General features: G+C 44.3%; 2 protein-coding genes across 9 annotated transcripts in view; both read right to left on the bottom strand.

Moving 5' to 3' along the window:
* Positions 1 to 614: 614 nt before the first annotated feature.
* On the bottom strand, positions 615 to 12,815 carry LOC120821834 (actin filament-associated protein 1-like 1). 4 transcript variants are annotated; one of them, XM_078105216.1, is made up of 19 exons: positions 12,618 to 12,815; positions 7,850 to 7,978; positions 7,017 to 7,097; positions 6,802 to 6,887; positions 6,598 to 6,715; positions 6,420 to 6,512; positions 6,121 to 6,320; positions 5,832 to 6,011; positions 5,628 to 5,711; positions 5,066 to 5,168; positions 3,748 to 3,903; positions 3,353 to 3,567; positions 3,064 to 3,209; positions 2,869 to 2,950; positions 2,450 to 2,555; positions 2,170 to 2,337; positions 1,874 to 2,040; positions 1,614 to 1,739; positions 615 to 1,420 (listed from the first exon to the last, which is right to left on the bottom strand). In XM_078105216.1, the coding sequence occupies exons 1-19, from the start codon at positions 12,637 to 12,639 to the stop codon at positions 1,394 to 1,396; spliced, it is 2,289 nt and encodes a 762-aa protein (XP_077961342.1). In that variant the 5' UTR covers positions 12,640 to 12,815; the 3' UTR covers positions 615 to 1,393. The 4 variants fall into 4 exon arrangements, with proteins under 4 accessions (XP_077961342.1, XP_077961341.1, XP_077961344.1 ...); XM_078105215.1 differs by having other exon boundaries at positions 6,802 to 6,890; positions 12,618 to 12,805; XM_078105218.1 differs by having other exon boundaries at positions 6,420 to 6,509; positions 12,618 to 12,783.
* A 1,006-nt stretch (positions 12,816 to 13,821) lies between these two features.
* Positions 13,822 to 20,281, bottom strand: part of LOC120821761 (actin-binding LIM protein 3) — a 29,390-nt gene continuing 22,930 nt past the window's right edge. For 4 of the 5 annotated variants that reach the window (XM_078105224.1, XM_078105222.1, XM_078105223.1 and 1 more), the window contains 7 exons: positions 20,061 to 20,198; positions 19,886 to 19,950; positions 19,640 to 19,781; positions 17,783 to 17,812; positions 16,747 to 16,805; positions 16,364 to 16,430; positions 16,021 to 16,208 (listed from right to left, as the gene is read on the bottom strand). In XM_078105224.1, the coding sequence (XP_077961350.1) occupies positions 16,174 to 16,208; positions 16,364 to 16,430; positions 16,747 to 16,805; positions 17,783 to 17,812; positions 19,640 to 19,781; positions 19,886 to 19,950; positions 20,061 to 20,198 (536 nt within the window). In that variant the 3' untranslated portion in view covers positions 16,021 to 16,173. Of the gene's footprint in view, positions 15,075 to 15,209; positions 15,291 to 16,020; positions 16,209 to 16,363; positions 16,431 to 16,746; positions 16,806 to 17,782; positions 17,813 to 19,639; positions 19,782 to 19,885; positions 19,951 to 20,060; positions 20,199 to 20,281 lie in introns of those variants that run through there. The other variant, XM_078105225.1, reaches the window with a different exon arrangement.

Here is a 20,281-nt window from a genome sequence, read left to right on the forward strand (position 1 = left end):
TGTGCAACACAAAGGATTCAGCTCCATTGTAATGGAGGTTTGAGACGGGATTTAAATTTGTGGAGAGGCGCACGCCATCCATCCGCCCACGTACCACAAAGTGAGACATGATTGTGTGTCCGTCCATGAGGATCAATGCAGCAACTATTTATTCATGTTTCAGGTAGTTTTACCAGGTTTTGAGGATGTAATGTGTGAAGTATCAAAGTCTTAAATATCTACTTATATGTTCAAAGTATAAATCAAAAAAAATCAACTTGCATTCCATTGCAGTGTTGACGTATTATCTTCCAGTAGCATTTTATCCAATCCCCAAAAATAATTTTATGAGCAAAAATCACCTTATCAACAAACCCATGTCTAATACCAACACTCTAATAACTGCCAGAAGAACAGATTGATCGTGTTGATCGGTTGCGAAGCCAAATTCTGGTATTTGAAAAATATAAAAATATTCAAGCTACTGTTTTTATTGGGTTTCACCACTAGATGGCACTCATAGTTCAGAGTTGTGATTCTGCTGCCTGGTTCATCCAGTAAATTAATCTCTTGAGGAGGTCCGAGACTGAAACAAAGGAACAATATTTAAAAGAAACAGTCCAGTAGACAACACGTCTTAATAAAGCAATCGTTTACTCCACGTGTGTTCTTTCATGTCGCTGTGGTGACCAAGGAAAGCAGACACAAGCATTTATCCTGCTATCCTTAGTGGGGTGCAAACGCTCATCTCCATTTGTGTAATCACAAAATACAACAAGATAAAGTGCAAAATGCAACAAAAAAATACACATAATGGTTAAAAACCCAATAGTTTCACATTGCAATAATAAACATTGTCTCGTTTGTTTCAGGAACTGTGCCATACTCAATGATTCCCTAATGGTTTCAATTCTGGGTTACTTCTCTTATTAATAAAGATAACTTAAGGTAATAATAATTTCTTTGCTTTAGTTTTACATGACAAGTATTCATTTAAAAAGGGAATAAAATCTGTGAAAATCTGTGTCCTTCCTGTAACTCAGTGTTCATGAACCACACCCTCCCTTTGTGATGCATTTCTATGAGATAATTCACCTTCTGCAGCCCTGTGCAAATGTTAACAATACTGTTCACCACTATCCACATTAATACTGTACTGAGACATCAATGGCGACTGTCATATGTACAGTGGTTGAGACGGCACCACGCTGCCTCAACTTGCAACGGCCCCTCTTTTTCTTTACAGCTGAGAGGAAGGAAGATTGTGCCTCTGACTTCTTCCCCCTCTCAGCTGTGCTTCTTCTTCCTCCTCATCTTCTTCCCAGAGCCAGTTATCTTCAACTGCTGCTTCTTCTTCTACTACATCCTCTTTTCTCTGCAGGTATCCACCTGTCAATCTGTTTTTTCTTTCAGTCTAGGTCCCCTTCTTTGACTCCCACTCCTGGAAATCATGACACAACATATAATGAGGAGAACAAATCATTGTAATCCTCATCATTGTAATGATTCACGCTATGGGCATTTGTAAAGGAAGGAAAAACGTCCCACACGCTAGTCTTGTAATCCCAGATATTTCATTGCTAGTTTAAGGTACAACCTGTTACACAACACACACACACACACACACACACTACCTTTGCCTTCTGCATGACATTCCCCTTGGAGGAGGCGTAGAGAGTTGGTGGGCGTTTACGGAGCTCTGTTGCAGAGTTAATGGGGAGGGTCTCATTGTAAACCTTCTCCACTTTCGTGCCCTGTGCCTGAACAACAACGCGCACACCAAAGGTCAGATGTCACTCATTCAGGTTTTACAGTAATTTAATGTCTCCATCAGGTGGCCAGATGCTTGATAACTGACTGATGAGGAAAGATAAAGCAGAGCGCGGCTGCCTACCTTGTTGCTGATCTTCGTGTCAGTGGGAGGACCCAAAGCTCCTCTAGCCAATGATTTCTTCAGGTTTTCTTTGACCTCCGTCAGTCTGAGCTCCAGTTCCACCCTCTCCTCCTCTTTCTGTTTACACAGCGTCTCCAGCTTGGCTAACCGTTGTTCCACATCATGACCTTTGGTTGGACACACACACACACACAGACACACACACACACACACACACACACACACACACACACACACATTTGTAGTGTTACGAAGCAGAGGCGTAAACATTGCTGTGTGTACAATGCGTTTCTGACCTGCAGCACTCTTCATCTCCTCCTTCACCTCCTTCTTCTCCATGCGGAGGGAAATCAGTGCATGTCGGAGCTCTTCCTTTTGCTTCTCCAGCCCCTCCTTCTGACTCAGGTAGCGCCTGGCGTCCTCCTCTGCGCGCGTCTTGCCATACCGTGCGTACGGATTTACATCTACCAGAATACATGGCAGAATATAAATAGAATACTGGTGCTGTTTCATGGTAAGAAACACACAGGGGGTGGAGCTATTTAACTACCCATTGTGAAACGAAATGAGACTCACTGGAGGCGTGTCTCTTGACCGCTGCCTGTTGTTCAGTTTTTTCAGAGTCCCGGCTGGAGAAGGAGGCATGACGCCTCACCTGGCCAGCTCTGCTCTCCACATCTGCCTGCAGGAGGAAAAATAAGCACATTCACCAGATCTACATTTCAAGAGCCATGATATTAAGATAAGATATAAACTACAATCTGTATAGCCAAAGTCATGAGAGGGAATTTACGTGTAATTTAATTTAATTTAATGTTTGATTCTAAATCAAACATGTGCAGAATAACCAAGGCAGAAGTTTCAAGATGAATTTATTAGTTTAGATAAATCTGCCGAGCAGAGGATCAGAGGGGATGAAGACTCAAGACGCTTTAAAGCGTCATCATGTTTAATGACATCATATTTTATCACTGGTTCACATGGTGTTTTCTTACCTCCACACTTTCATAGACCTCGTCATATGTTCTGGAGTCTGTCGAGGCGCTGCAGGAGGAAGTCGCAGTGGTTGTGGCCCAGCTGAGGGGAAACAACACAGACGGATGAATTTGGGGAGAAAAGCCGAAGTCACAGAAAATTCCAATGAATGACACGTGGAAGCACACGAGCACATTCGGCTGGAAGTGACTCACAGGAAGGAGTGTCTTGCGGCGTGCCGGATGTCAGTGAGCGTGTCCACGTCGATGTAGTCGTAGTGCAGCTCTTCAGGCAGCGTGGCGCTGCCGGTCTCTGCAAACAAGACGCCCAGCCAGCGGCCCAGATCCTCTGAGCAGGTCGCCTGGTGGGCGCACAAACAAAGCCAGTGGTTGCTGGAGAAATGGTATCACTGTGCACGGGAACTCTCTGTCTCATCCGTCTCCACGATCATGGAAAAAGAGCCCAAAAAAGAGAAACCTCCTCTGCCGGTTAAAAGTGTCGTACCTCTAAAGATGCCAGTTCACTGCCCTCCTGCAGGATGCAGAAGGAGAAGGGGTGTTTGGGGCCGAGGCCGCCTGTCGCCACCTCTGCTCCTTTGAGGGGCACCACGATGACCGGTGGCCGCCGGTCCCCGGGCTCCTTCTGCATGTACAGGTTTCCTCCTCGCACCACACACCAGTGCTCCTTCCACGAGCCGCTCAGACACACACTGAGGAAGCCTGCGGGAGCAGAGAGGAGGAATGTGAGCGGGGTGAACAGACTGCATTTACAGCCTTTCTAGTTCTCAAACCAAAAGACGTCTGCCAGTGCTCTGATCATCCATCAGTTACCTACACAAGCAATCCACATACAGCGAGACAATCATCCAAATAGCATCTTAAATCAATCCGGGTCCTCACCACAGCGCGGGTTGTCGTGGTGACCAGGGGCCGAGGACGGCTCTCCTGGTAAAGGAGGTTTCCGTTTGGAGAAAGTGATGATCCGGTTGATCTTCTTCCCAGCCGCTCTGCTCATCGACCCCGTCAGCTCAGAGAACGTTCCGCGCTTCCCCCGGCCTGAAATAAAACGCACCCAGGTCAGACGGTGCTGCGGCTCACCCTGTGGTCATTCACTTTATCGGTTCATCCTTTCAGACATTTGTGTTAAATGATCATATGGACTATTGAGTCTAGGTCACAGTGACCTGTAGTCCAAGAGAACATTTGAATAAATTCGCTCATGGCCTTTTTGAGAACAGACCGGACCGGTAACCAGAGAAACCATAATACCACATTTGATCAACTACATTTAAAAAGCACAAGGCAACTAGAAGAGGAAAATTCTTCAGGATCAGAATCAGGTCATTTTATATTTAATACATCCCTAGGCTGTGATACATGTGTTCACACTACATGCACCAGGTGCTGCAGCGCCGTGTCCACCCTACATCCTATGATGTCAATGGGAGACAATCGTAGGAAGACAGGACAGGAAGGATGTCATATCTGTTTGAGCCTCACTTCCCGTCTCTGCCTTTCTCTCGCTCGTCTCTTTAGGTTCAGAGCAGCTCGGTCAGTAAACAGGTCATAACAAGGCTGAAACAATATGGCTGCGTTTGTCCTTCCTGATTCAGTGTGTAGATAAACAGAAATAGTAAATGAGCTTCAGATCAGATTATTAAAGGATGTACATTTGTGCTTTTGTATGTCCGGGAGTCTTGACTTCAAGACTGTGAAAGTGAGGATATTTTTGGAACGGCAAGGACGTTTTAGTCTTCACTGCTCCTAATTTACAGACCCATGTCTTCTTTCTAAGGTGCTGCGTCGCTTGGCTCCACCCTCCCTTAGTGCTTTTATAAATAAGAAAACAACTGGCGATCGATGAAAGATACACGAGATCTGCAGCTCGAGGGGATTGTATAAAACCCATGACGCTTTTTCAACAAGAGCAGCTCACACGTGGAACAGTCCGCAGTGGAAAATTCCAACTGGTACAATTACAGAAATGTCTATTATTATGCCTGGTCACTTTAACTTTAATAAGATCCATATGGAGGGCCAAGACTTGGTGTTAGGTAGGGTTAAGGTTAAAAGGTCAGTTAGGAGTTTCAAATGCAAAACGTAAAAAAGTATGAAACATTGTAGGTTTTAGTTAAGACTGTTAAGTGTTTGTAATATTTAGTATATCCTCCTAAAAGTGAGTGACAGAACAAATACTTGCTTATGAAGGAAAACCTACTGAGTGAGTCACTGGTGTCCCGTCCCGGTCCCAGTGCAGTGGGCTGGTTCTCTGCTGTCGGCCCGCTGTCAGAGTCCGATGCCTGCCGGTCGCACTGCAGCACCTGGAAAAGAGTAAGTGGAAACCTTACCACTTGTTTGTCTGCTACACATTGACCCTGTTTTAACGAATACTTTTATCCGTTGACTGAGCAATAGCGTCAACAAAAGGTATACGCAGAAAACTCATTTAGACTATTTTAAAAGCTACTCTTCCTACATGGGTTGTAACTGCCATGTCGGCGTGCGCGGCGCTCGTTGGCTCTGCAGCCGCGTGGCTGTTTGAAGGCTGCCGCAATAATGTCACCTCGCTCGCTACAGCCAGAAGCCGAAGGAACAGATGTGTCACGTTTAGGCTTAGTAAGGCGATCATTGAAAATGTAAAAACTATAGAATTGTTTCAGAATGCTTTTACAGTGAAGAAAACAGTGAGATGCAACTCTCTTAGACAGAACACTGAAAAGGTTTTCTGACTGGTTTAAGTGGTAAAAATCTACCCAACACACAGCAACACATGCACACACCTTGTCAAGCTCCAACTTCCTCTGTATGATCGGAGAGGTGGATCCTTCGGTGTTGCTGCATTGGCTTCCAACATCTTGCACCACCTGTTTCCAGAAAAAGAAAGTTGATTTTGTCCTCCAACCCCCACCCCATATTCCCCCATTGTCCTCACAGACCGTGGCCGTCCCAGTACCAGTCCTCCGATATAGTCAACAAAAAGGTACCTTGAGCCACCGCTGGGCCTGCTCTTTACTCTGAACAGCCAGGACCAGAACTTCGCCTCCAGGCAACGAGAAGCGCAGTTCATGTCTCTTTTTCCGGCCTTCCTTGGGGACGTATATGACGTTGCACAGATTCAGAGGAAGCTCTGTGTGCGGTGTGCTCTCTTTGATGCTCTTATAGCACTAGAGAAAGGGAGAGAGCGGGATGCCGTTATCAAAAAAAATACATTTCTTTGGTTCTATAATAGAACCTTTGAAATGTAAATTAGATTTACATTATACTTGCATTTACCTGCAGTTTTTGGTCTCTGACAACGACTAATTGTTTGGCCCATTGGCCAAAGCGTTTCTTTCGCAGTAGGAAGGCACAGATGCGGCAGTCTTTTACTGGTTCTTCCGGACTCTCCTCGGCCTGTTGTCGTCCCTTGGCCTCCTCGTCCTCTTCTTCTTCGTAGGACTCGTATGAGCTGCTCAGAGCATCAGAGTCGTTGTCTGAGCACCAAAACCAAAAAACATTGTGTTTGTGTTAATCAATGTGTTCCAATAACATTACATTGGGACATGAGTAAGCACTAAAGCGGGTAGACCCACAGGAGTTTTTGGGCGGCCCATTAATCCTGGTGATGGGGTAGTTATCGTCGGCGTCTTCATAGTAGGCGTCCTCCACGGAGTTCCTAGAAGCTGCTGGAGAGGATATGAAGGAGAAACTTCAAATCATTTGTTTAGTTTTAATAATTAGTGCATATTTAGGGTTTTAGGAGTACTGAACTGTTCATGTTGGTGGTAAAGTACTGAGGCGCGGATCCAGGATCTAGAGGAACGGCCTCTTCGTAGTAGTCGTCGGGGAGCGGGGTGGTTGGCAGAGGAGGGGGCGTGTCATTCGGTGTCTGAAAGGAAAGTTAAAGCAAAGTTTTAGTTGCGAGGAAGGCGGAGGCGAAGGGCCCGACGGTCACACGCCGCGTAGACGACTCACGGATTTACTGAGTTGAGGCGTCTCCTCTTCCTCTGTGTGCTCCTTGTGCTCCTCTGGAGAAGCACTGAGCATGTGCAGATCACAGTCTGCTGGAACAGAGGAGGATTTTGTACGCATCGCATTTCGTAGATGTTGTGGTATGATTGGAAATTTACACTTGTGATTATTTACTCATATGACTTCACAGCACTCAACTGGCCTGAAGGTCTACTCACCGAAATCCTCAAACAGAGACTCCACGAAACTGGTGCCGTTGCCATAGAGACAGCTGTTTATGTAGACGTCTGAACCATTGACTGTGGAAAAGATCAATTAGGTTTTGGAAAGAGCATGAAAGTACTGTAAAGAATTGTGGTCTACGCTGTGGTCAGGATTAACAGGGTGTACAGAGACAAGGAAGTTCTCAGACGAGGTTCAATGCAGAACAATCTGCACTTGTGAACAAATTGTAGTAGACAACAACAAGGAGGTGTGCAGATAGGAGCTTTTCAATCTTTGTTCAAGTCATGAGTGTGGGAACGTTTGTCAACGTTTACGAGGGAACGTTTATCCCAGACATCGTGGAAGTGATTCAAAACAAACATTGCAGCACTTTGGCTGTAAAAAGCTGAATTGAAGTGGAAAATGTGAATGTTCTGAATAAGTAAGTATGGGCAGTGCAGCTTGGATACATTCAAACCGTTGTGAGAATGTGTTACTGTCAGGGTGGCTTTTCTCCTTTCTTTGACCTCTTGTTATCCTCTTACTACAATCCTTTTATCCCCTCCTGCGTCCTTCTGTTCACCTCCCAGATAAACAGGGATTTACTGTCAAGACATCACTAAGATTCCATGTCCAATGTGCATGTGTGCAAATGCAACACACAATACTGTACTAACGCAGTTTTTTTGAAGAAGGTTGCCCCATTCAAAAGCACGAGGTGGACATAAATGCTCTGTCTTTGTCCAAATGAACACTGTGACCTTCCAAAAGAAACGCTTTTCAAGTCAAAAAAATAACAACAGAGCAGGAGGTCGTGCACACCTCCACCTGAGACTTTACTCCGTACCTGACAGCTGCATGGAGTCCAGAATGTTCCGGATGGAGGCCATCTTGTCGGTAGTGGCAGGACTGACCGTCTCGTGATCCAGCAGCTTCAGCAGAGAGCCCAGCTCGCTGACGAGCCGCTCCATCACGACTGAGAACCACAGAAGATCTTATTAGTATCGCGTTCGCAGAGTGACAATAGAAATCTGCTCTGCCGCTTAGATCCCTTCCGATGTCACATGTCCCCCCCCCTCGCCCCTCCCCATCGGGGGAGAATTAACCATATTTTTCTTGCAAGCCAAAAAGAGAAGACGGAACAGAGCATTTCAAAACAGAGGTAGACCCAGACAAGCAATGTGTTAAAAATAGTGTTAAACCATGTACGCATGTTCCAGTAGAAACCCCACATACAAGCATGTGCCTAAAAATGAGCCCTGTAACATTGCAAACATTCTTATGCTATTACAACAAGTGCATCAAATATCAATCCGCCACTTGCATGCAGGGCCGCACAGACACGCGAGGACGGCGCTGGCGGTGCACGAGGGCCACTTTGGAACTCATCTTACTGCTTGATGCAGCAGCTGACCGGGAGGAGATATCTAACATGGGAACACATCGCCCTGTTCGTTTTGTCCGCCCTATAGAGTCAGTGTGTTAGTACGGTCTCTTCGTTTATCCCTACACCACCACCACCGATGAAGTCCCACTTTTTAGACATTTCGAGCTTTCTTTGAAAAGTTGTTGTTTTTGTGTTCAATACCGACATCCTGTGTGTTTTGTGGACCTTGACATTGTTTCAAAAAGCTCTTGCCACACTCTCACACATCCTGCCGGGATGGAGGAGGTGGGAGAGTCAGAGAGAAAAGGGAGGTGGGGAGAACGGGGCAGGAAGCTTCTTTCCCTGAAGGAAATGGGAGCCAAAGTAAAGAATAAAATCTGTACTTCCACTTGAGATAGAATAGGATACGGTGACCAAAGGGCCCGTTAGTTCATTCAGTTGATTGTCCATTCACAAGCGATGTTTGACTATAAGCATCAGCTGATGTTGAAACAGAAAGCTTCTTCAGTACAGTAACTGGCTGACCTTTCGTTAAGTACTGGAAATCGTTCACTATTGATTAGACGACACATGATTCCTGCCATTAAACAGATAGAGTGGTCTGGATCTTAAAGAATTTAAGAGCTGCTAACCCTAAAATTATTGTATTTCCGTGTGGTTTTAATGGAAAGTTGTCCACGGCCCAAAAGTAAGTGGCTTATTACACAATGCCAAGAAAAATATTTGGGGGAAACAGTCAAGTTTTTGTCATTTTTGGCAATAGGGTTGTAAAATCATCATGTTGCTTCACCCAAAACGAAGTGGAAGTTCAAGGGAACTGCAACACAAGTCACTGTGCCGCCCATAGAGAGTAAAAGTAATCTACCTCGTTCATAAATATTCCCTAGAAATAAATAAATAATACAAAAACCCTAAATCTGAATTCGTTTATTTTTTTGGAAGCTTCAGGCGGTAAATATGGATGTTTGAGACTTGTTTGAGTTTAAAAAATACGTTGTTACAGGGGTTAAAATGAAATAAGATCAGAAAAACAGCCTCACACACTGAGGACGGAGAGAGAGAAAACCCCCCTCAGTCGGACAATACTCCATTGTCTCAGCAAGAGCCAAAATTAGATGACCACAATGCAAACAACACAATGTCTCAAACTCCTACGAAAAACAAAACAGGAACCAAGACACACAAACACACGGTCCGAGGGGGGCGCGGTGCGTCGCAGCTGCATCGCTTCAATCCACGGCCATTCAGGGTTAAAGGATAAATCTCCAGCAGCTGTGTGTGCGTGCATGTGTGTGCGTGCGTGTGTGTAGTATTTCTCGGCCAGCAGCTGTGGTTTGTCTTAGCTGTGGACAGAAGCGTTTCTCCACTCCTTGATCTTGACTCTCTCCTCCACCCTACTGCGAGTCTGCCCCCAAAACCCCCCATTCAGTATTTATTGAACAAGCAGTTTGGGAACTTTCTCTATTGATCTACTGCACTTCACTTATCAATAGGAAATGTTGGGAGGAAAAAAAAAAACGCCCCCGTCCCTCCCTCCCCCTGTCTCTCCCTCTCAGAATCAGCTGCTCTGGAGGCCTGTGGTCGGACGAACCCACAGAGGGATCTTTGTAACCCCAGATTCCACACACACACACACACACACGCTCAAAAACACACACACACACGCGCGTACACAATCAAATGGCAAATGTACTGTATTTCCTCTTTGAATTGGCAAACGGAACGTCACTTAGGACTGTTCATCTACACAGTGCGAATATACCGTTACAATTAAACCATGTTCTTGTTTCTGTGTCGCCTCGCGAGGAAGGCAGTCATGAGACCAGAGCCATGCCACTCTCATTTGAACTGATTTAGCGTGTTTGGTTGCTGCTCAGAACAAAACAACTACAGCTGCTGCTGCTGTTTATCCCTCCGCTTCATGCTTATGCACAGTGACCAAAAGAATATACCGTTCTTCTCTTAAGCCGAACCTTCAACGCCCATCCATTACAGTTCTAACCCGGCAATCCGAGGCGAACTTCCTCCCTGACTCGCCTCTCTCATTCGTACAATCGCTTCCTTTCCCCCCCGCTTTCCCTTCTGGGCGGACTTTACCCTTCTGGAAACTGATGAATGCATTAAAATGACGTTGCCTGGCATACGGGATTGTCCGCGACGGGAACATTTAAGTTGGACTTCACACGGAGACGCATCTCAATGCATCCAGCGTGTCGCGCTCTCATGCCTCCCCCACTCTCACAGGCTGAGTATCCCTCCAGATCCCACATTCTCCCGTCTTTCTTCTCCCTCCTTCCTTCATCCTTTCCTTTTAACGCCTTTCCCTCGTCTGCAGTCATCCATCCCTTCTCCAGACACCCGTACTCTTAATGCCAAGGTCAGAGTTCAAGTCTTGGCATCCCCAGCCAGCTCCTTCTCAGACAAAAGTCTTCTTCAGAGACTCGACATCTTGTCATTTGTATTTTTCATGACAGCAGTAGATGGTGTCACTGCACTGGTTAGCGTTCAGTCAGACACTTCGATCCTCCCCAGCCCCGGAAAACAAAACTGGCAAGATCTTTAAAAGGAACCGCTCGGGGGGGGGTTTCACATTCTTTCAGTATCTTATCACTTTCCTCAGTTAGCGTGCCCTGGCTAATTAGTCCAACAACGAAGAGTTTGATGACCTTTTTCATCTAACTCATATTTGCAATAATGTCAAACTTCTCTTTTAAACCTTCTGTGATGTTTTTGACATACATATCAAATGTGGGGGCTACATGTCATGTGACGGAGCCGTTTGCAATAAATCCGCTGAAAAAAAAAAAAAAAGAGTAAGAGTTTAAAAGGAATATCAACGTTTGTGAAAAAGGCTTTGATTCGAGTTGGACAAAAAAAGGGCCACACACACTTTTATTCAATGTTTGTTTTTTGTGACCGTACTTCCTGGACCTTGAACCATGGAAGGAACATGGTCGAGGTCAAGGCCTGTCCCTCATTGAACAGTTTGTTACTCCTGTCGTACTATTGCTGCATAAACGACTCCCGTTTGTTGCAGCATTTCCGCTTTTATCCCCAGTTTGGGTATTTTTGCACAGGTGCTCAAAACAGCCACACAGCCGGTGTTCCAGTCGGAGGAAAAGCGCAGGTGAGAACGCCACATTTAGTGCTGGCTGATTGGTGATGACCTCGGGGCAGTGGTGTTGGAGGTCACTGTACATGCCTGTGAATGAAATACAGCCTATGTTCGACTCATTAGCAACACGCGTGGCTCTGCTAGACAAAATGTCTGATGGGATCACGGGAACATCGATCGTGATTACGGTTTGCAACCACGAGGCACTTAAGAAAAATGTCATAATTCATGTGATTCTAATCATCAGGTGATAGTGACAACTACACAAGAGCTGACCCCACTATGGTTATTTATTTGAATACGTATGGAAAATGAAATTAGCCTTTGAACAGTGTCATATGTTACACTGAATTTTGTTTGATAAACCAATTTTTATTCTATTTTTGTTTGAATATTCGTTATCAATTAACTGTAATCAACATGGTGCTCTCCCTGTCACCGTTTCCCTTCAGACAATCACTTGATTTCTCATCCTCTTCTTGCCGGATGTTCGAATCAAGGCCACTGCTTAGTCACCTGGTGTCACACAGTGCTGCTTCCTGTCCGCAGCACCGTCACCTGACGGAGTTTTAAGAACAGAGCAGCCATTGAGCGGCGCCGCTTCCAGCGCGGCACTTCTCCGTTGGCACCAGACTCCATCACACTACCTGAGGGAGGAGGACACCGCCTCCATCCACGCGCACGCGCGCACACATACATACACAACGCAGCAACCGGCGCGTGGGGGGATATGACGTCATTAGCTCGTTACTCCTGCGGTCGAATGAGAGCAGAGCGCGAGGCGGTTCGTTCAGATAAACTAACCGAACCTACCTGATGTAAAATAAAAGTCTTTGAATGCAGTTGCTTGAAGTGTTGTAGACTACGCTAACGTTATAGCAACTTCTAGTGGGGAGTTTAAGTGACAAGGCAGGGTAATTATTAGTTTAGTGTATTTATCACGTATTGTGTCTGGCGCTTGTGACTATTTTATCCCATGTGTGCTGCAATGTAACATTAACGAAACGTTACATTTGTCCAACGTTACATGTAACCGTTAAGCTTCTTAGCAAAGTTACAGTGATTCTTTGTCCGCGAATAACTGCCGTATGACGTTAAAAGACTGTTGCTCACCACTTTGGTGTTTGGAGTCCATTTCGTTTGGTGAACCGCTTATTTCCGGTAATAATCCCTCAGTGTTTTCATTTAAAAGTTCGTTAAAACGAGAAACGCGTCGGCTCGAGCACTGCGGACCTCCGCGCGGCCGGGTGACTCAGAGTGGCCGCTGCGCTTTATAGTGTGACTCGGTAGCCGCTGGTTCGTCATCCAAAGCGCCCCCCTGGGTCCTAGTGCTAGTCTCAGCAATCCTACTGAACATTGGGTTTAACTTATATTATTATATACCACACGTTTCACAAATATGACTCTGAAAAGGCTCCCTTTGAAGCAACAATAACCACATTTTAGGTCATGCAATCAAGAACATGTTGTTCATTAGGGTTTTTATTGTATCACTGCCAGAAATAGAATCTGGGGTTCTTTACGAGAATAAGTAAGTCTTATAGTCTACCAGAATTCAGAAAATACGGTATTTTGTTTATGGATTATGATTTGGAATGCAAAACATGACTTTATAAAATACAATGCACTTTGCACGACCCAACCGCAGCCTATGTTACCCTTCAACTGCCTGCCACAGCACTATAGCAACTATGCACAGTATTTGTGCAAGTAATAACTAAATATATAGTTTTGTAGATGTTTGCATTTTCCTAGTTAGTTTGACTTCCCAGGCCTACAAAAATTATATCTTTGACAATTGGTGCCCAGAGAGGAGGTACAACATCTGGTCAAGTGGTGTTCTGACAATAACCGTGTCCTTAACACTCCAAAAAACAAAGAGATTATCGTGAATTTCAGGAGAACCAGGAAGGCCACACCTCCCCCTCTCCACATAAACAGTGAGGAGGTGGAGAGTGTAAAAGTGAAATCAAATTCCACATCACAAAGGATCTCAAATGGGCCATCAGCACCTCCCACCTGGTGAAGAGGCTCTTCTTCTTGAGGAAACTCAAGAAAGCCAAACTCACCTCTAACCTCATGGTCAACAGACTGAGGAACAGCTTCTTCCCCAGAGCTGAAACAACAATGACAATAAAAACCTTTAACCTGTAACAAAGTCCAATATGTCTAGATTAAAAAAAAAGAAAAACACATTTGAATCCTTTCAAGAAACCACTGAACTATGTGACGGAAAATAAAAAGACTACACCATCAACTTGTGCATTTAGGGTTCATCAAAAGTAATAATGAAGAGAATAAATAATAAAATGGTGATGGTTGAATCATTTATTCACAAGTTTTAGTTAGATACATATTTGAAAATTATAAATGTTACTCCCTCAAATAAAAAAACAAACACATTTATGTATGTGTGTTGTTGAAGACCTACAAACACACATACGCACACGCGCACACAAACACAAATTCTGTTTCTACATTTTTTGTGACATTCATTAACTCTTTATTAAACTCCCTGAACTTTTTGTCCTTGGCATCTTTCTTTGTTTGTCTCCTCACACATTCCTTCCATCGTTAGTACCTCCTGTTCCCTGTATCCTTCTTTCCTTCATCTCTTCCGTTGCTTCCTTCACCTGAGCATCTTATTTTCTCAATATTCAGAGGGTCTGGATATTTGTTTGTGATATTTTTTCATGGTGTGTAATAAAACCTGATTTCTATTACATGGTTAATTCACAATAAACCCCACTAAGTGAACTGTACAGTCTGCTCCTGTCCTTGAGAAGAACTCTAAAAACTCATATGGCTTCAGAAATACTGACAGTCATGCCATTATATAAAATTAAATACTGGAACATTAAATAAAACCTATTGGTTTCATCATGTGCACATTATACATATGAACAAACACTGTGCAGGTCACGTTCAATTACCCCAATGTCCTCAGCTTATGAGCGGCTGATCGTAGTGTCTGTGTGAATAGAGCAGAATCATTTTACTCATTCAGGCGGCCCATTCTCTTCGCGGCCTCCATTATTTTCATCATGGATGCCCGCTTGGAGCAGCATGGCGGACTCTCGGCGCGGCATCAAGTACATCGGCTTATGGTCCACCTGGCCATGCGTCGGACACCCCGTTGCTCTGGTTTTCATGGTGCCATCTGCTGGTAAGAGAGTGAGAGGCAGAACAACTCCTTCCACTCTTTAGCTTTGGTGGAGCTCCACTGTGGCTCAACGGTTGCGTCTCAAGTCAAAGTTCTCCTTCCTTTCACTGCAGTATCGTTACCATTCAGGCTAGTTGGTTACCCGAGGGGGCCAGCAGTTCTGCTCCTGTCCCATCAGAGGAGGAAAGTTCATCTTCCCCTGTGACGGTCGCTTTGGGGTCAACGGGCCTCTTTGTTTCTTTTGTTTTTTTGTGGCACACTGTTGAACCTGCATTGTGTCGGTTCTGGTGGCTTCAAAAGAGTCGGGCCTGTTTCTTCAGTTCGTTCTTCTTCCACTGAGCGAGGTGATCGAAGGCAGACATGGACATTCCAAAGACTCGGTGAAACTCCTCTGGTGAGAGGTGACGCTGGGAGGAGAGAGGACACAAAGCAATGGAAAGTAAGTTCTACCTGTCTCAGAACTGTTTTTGTCATGGCACGATGGACGGCAATAACAGACAGTCTGTGATTCAATGGGCTGTTATTGAAGTAAAAGAGTTTACCTCGAGTCTGGCTCTGTCCACATCACTCGGCAGACGCTGCTGCCCTCTGACGGACACTATTAGGACATCGTATGGGTAGATCTAACACACACACACACACACACACAGGAAATAACTTGTATTTAACGAAAACGCACACAGGCATCACATGGAAATGTAGCTGCATTTAGATGCTCTGTTGAGGAACGTTCACACAGGTTGGAATTATAACTCAATTAAAATGCAGCATTAAAAAAGATACTAAACTAATATTTGATGTGGTATTTTTGCACCGGAACCATTCTGTTAACAAGGTCCACTGATGGACAATTTTAGTATTTATCGTTGTCACGAACCCTCCAGTGGCCAACAGCAGGATTTACAACACAGACAATGTGAGAATTAATCAGAAAAATGTTTCAGTCTCTGTTTAGTTTAGTGTTATTATTCATGCAGTATTCCAATGCGGAAGAGATTAAAGAGAAATACTTGTGCTGAAATGTTGAATAATTGAAAGGATACTCCAGCAAAATCATTCTTTATTTATTTTAAAGACCTTCCACCCTAAAGTGATGAGGTTGTTCAATTTCAAAAAGAGTATTTGAAATTTGCCAGTAACTCCAATCAGCCAGACAAATGTAAAGAAACACACCTAATGATGTTTTACAAAATTTATATTCTGTTTCTTGTTAGATGTTTGAATTTCAGTTTGAGTTTAAGAAAGATAGTGTAACTCTTATTATAGTTATAGTTGTTGACCTTTTTGAGTGTGAGCTCACGACTGTTTCCACGTCTCTCTAATGGGAGAAAAAGTTGCAGAATATTACCAAATCTTTTTCCCCCTAGTCTCCACTCAAAGTGGTAGACTTTGTAGTTTCACAAGCAATCCTATTAGTTTAACAACATTACACTGATTGAAGTGGGTGTCACTGAGTTAGGTGAATCGAATATGAACTCTGATCTATCAAGCCTTGATCCAGACCTTTCACTCAGTACGTTCTCTACGCCTTACCTTGTATTCTGAAAGAAAAGCAGAAGAGAAGAGCCATTATCATTCATGCCAACTGTTTGCATGTGTTGTCTTTCTATTATTGTGTACGCTCTAAATGATATGCATCAGGAGGAGAGGTAAATGAGGCGGGAAAAAAAGCAGATTCAAGCTGCACAAGTCTTACCTCTGATCTGCCAGTTAACTGCATTACTGCTGTCATACTGGTAATAATCTGCACCAGCGCTCACAGGCTGCCGGGACACAAGCAAACATGAGTGAAAAGATGCATTTTGTTATCATAATAGGGGGAAAGGATCAACCAAAGTATAGAATTAAATAATGTGTGGGAAATCAGAAATCAGTGGGGTGTTCTTACAAATAATTTACCACACTGAGTTAAATTAGAATAATATCAGGTTATATCAAGGACTTTACTGAAGTTTACAGTTGCCTGTCTTGTCTTGTCCTGTCTTACTCTCTCTATCCCTCTCTCTCTCTCTCTCTCTCTCTCTCTCTCTCTCACACACAAGCACATACACACAGACTCACGCACATTAACACACTTACTCTGTTTAGTGCATTCCTGCGGTAGCCTGGCAGCGACGATGATTTAGAGATGTATGAGTCTGCAGGAACAAATATAAACATGTGACCACAAGCAAACACAGTAATGCAAAATGATGCAAACACACTCAGTTTATGAATAGGAGTGCAGATCACACTGGTTTGTAAACCTCAAGGCTCCCCCCACTTCTCTAAAGCCCACCTGCCAGACTTTTGATGACGCCATGTGACTCTGACCACACAGAGACAGTTCAGTCATTGAGATGTGCTGTTTCATCCTCTTGTGGAATAGATTTTAATTAGATATGATAGACTAATACGTGATAAAATACAAATAAAAACCGCAGTACATCCACCTGCGCATTCACAAGTGTATGTGTATTGCTGCTTCCCACCATCATTTTACGTTTTAGTAAGAACACCATCACATCTAAATTAAATGAATTTTTCCCTTTTCATTCCTCCAGCATGGCCGCGCCTCTCTTGTAACCATTGGTAACCACCAGCATCCAAGCGTCCATGTGTTGTGCACGTCTTCAGCTGCAGCAGCAGAGGGCAGCGCAGTCCCACAGATCCCCTCAAGTTTTTCCTCATCACTTCATTTCCTTCTCCTCAGCCGCACTGTTTGATTCTTTTGCTCTCCCTGCCTTTCTTCTCTTGCTCTCGCGTTGAAGGAAATTAAATTACACAGCGAGGTCAGGGAGCCAGGTCGAAACACCGCGATACAGTAGAAACCTCGCTGGTGCACAGAGCGACTGTACAGCATGACTGCTGCGATGGATTTTCTTATCTACAACTTTCTTATTCTCAGTTAAGAAATACATTATTCATTAGGTGGGTCTAGGAAAGCTGTTTGTTTCATCAAAGTGTGCCCTGTTGCCCAATTGTGTGAAAACGAATAGCCTAAGCATCTTATTTATCAATTGATCATTCATAATTTACCGCGATGGCCTCTAATATATACTGACATTTAAATAGACGCTGGTTTTAGAGTAGTTTGAACTCGCACATACATAGTGGGACCTGATGAACCACTCACCGCTGTCTGCGCTGTGGACGGACCCGGGAGCTGAGGACAGAGAGCAGCAAGAGGAAACACACAGGACACTTTATTATTTTCATCCCAATGCGCCTTCGAAATAGAAAACCTCTTTTAATTAAAGTTTTGTGTGTTGAGCAGAAAAACTCTAAAGTCTCAATTAAAAAAAATAACAAAAACTTTATAAAAAGCATTAGCACATACAGTTCAAACACTGGTTTAAAAGTCCTCAAGGAAGTGAAGTGGTTTACACCATATGTCCAAAATGAGCGGTCAGCTGATGTTTCCTGAGCACTTCAACTGCCCCTGAGGAAAACCTGCGTATGTGCACACGGACACATGTGAAACACGTGTTCAGTGGAGCTCATAAACCTGTCAATATGAGGACAAACAGTTACCTGAAATGAGAGGGTTAGTTTCCAGTAGAGCGCAAATAAAGAAGGCCAGCTGTTGAGGGACATCTATAAAACATCGGCAGGGTGATGCATGATCAGCGTGTGAGGATTTGCCCACATGCAGACAGATCGCCGTCACAACCTACACATCTTATAAAATATGCAGCATCGGGCCGTCCCTGTTAAAAATGTGCATTTGTTCATGGCATCAACCCACTTCATTTTGTGATTTGAATGAACTGTGCTACAGTTTGAGTTTATTTCATTTAAATAGGCGCTGCAATTTAACAAATAAGGAAAGCTTTCTTTTCTTAAAACAATAAGAGGCAGTACTGAGACGCAGTATTTGATAAATAGCACAAGGTATTTCAATAGCTGGTATTTATTCACAAACCACTGGACAAGTTGAAATGAGGTGAAAGGAGGTTGGCAATAGATGAAAAGTCAAAGGACGGCCTAAATTGAATTTTGTTTAAACGCTGGACCTCCCATTTTGGAATGATCCTTCTCTGGAAAGTAGATGAGCAAGTAGAACATGCCTTTCAGTATATTAACAGCAGACTATCTAAACCCACTGGGCTCACGCAGCAGCGAACCACCACATCATCAACACCTCTCTGTCGGACCTCCCTGTGCTCACTGCTAATCTTTCCTCTCACCAGCGCTCTCTGAGTCTAATTTACCCCTCGGCTTCACGTCATACATCTTCTCTGAACAGCTCCAAATTGCTTTAGCTCCTCACTCTTTCACTCTCTTTTGAATTAAATTCATTCTCTATCTGGTTCGCTCTCTGTCTCTCAGGGTCGACTGTTATAACCCCTCTCATTCATTCCCATTCGACCTCCACCTAAACACTGTCTCTCTATCTCTGTCACGCTCCTTATTCCTGCTGAAGGCAATGAGGAATGGGATCAATGGAGGAGTTATAACAAAAGTGGACCCCCCCAATCCCCCAATCCCCCAACCACACACACACACACACACACACACTGCATCCTCCTCCTGTAAAGGTAAGCATGTATTCATGTACTGAAAGCTGGTCCTAATTTCAGCCATGAGCCCAGACCACAGTCTCAACCCTAATGTGACCTTAAGGGACCAAGTCAGTGCTTACAGATGATGAATCTATGATGTTATTCACCATCACTTGTCACAGTCACGGCCAACACGTGCTTTAGATACGTTTTTATCCTCGTGAGCAGCAATGGACGCCTGTCGGCCCACCACTGACCCTTTGCATGAATGTTGGACGGAACATCAATGCATGTGTTTAATTGATCATTTCTATTCCTTATTTATTGTAGTAACAACTTTGACTTTTCATGTACTGCCATCAGGAGATAAATAGTTGACTTTGGAAATACTTTATTTAATGGCCAAACACCAGCCGAGCGAAATGTCGGCTCTTGCTGACGGATTAAAGCGACGACGCCAAAGGAGAGACTCACAACCACAGACTCACAGCCATTGAGGGAGCCGTATTCCACATTGTTCAGCGCCTCCCTGCTGCAACAGCGGGAACTGCGCCTGCTCCCCCACTGGTCATTGTCGTGACCAGCTGAGCGCGCTTTCATCTCCTCCTTCAGGATCATCCTGCCAATTCCCTGTGTTTGTGGGCGGGGGGTAGAAGGATGGGTTCAGCCCATTAGATATTAACACACACTTCAAATATAAAATGGAGAAACAAGAGATTGTTTTCTTTTCTTACCTTGTTTGCATTGTGATTCCATCCATCCTCGTCTCCTCCGGACGAAAACCTCCTCACCCTGGAGACTAAAGCGAGGGAGACGGGGGAAATAAAAGTTATGTGAGGAATAAATACAGGTTCCTAAACATGTGTTTGTGAAAAAAAAAGGATGTGTTAGTACGAAAGGGAGCCGTACCTTTTGGAGAGCCGGCATATGGGTAATAGTTGGAGTCTGGGTGATAAATGCTGTTGTAGTTGGAGGTGGAATGGCCGCTGGAATTGAGGAGGTTCTCATTGGTTTTACTCTTATTGGCTGTTGGAGAGGCAGATATTTCTGAGGGAGAGACGATACGAGAAAGAGAGATGGACAAAGGTGAGAATTCCCAGGGCACAGTCAACCACGGGGCAAGAATGCTG

The sequence above is a fragment of the Gasterosteus aculeatus genome, chromosome 7, assembly GCF_964276395.1.
Source record: "Gasterosteus aculeatus chromosome 7, fGasAcu3.hap1.1, whole genome shotgun sequence".
Classification (NCBI taxonomy): Eukaryota; Metazoa; Chordata; class Actinopteri; order Perciformes; family Gasterosteidae; genus Gasterosteus; species Gasterosteus aculeatus.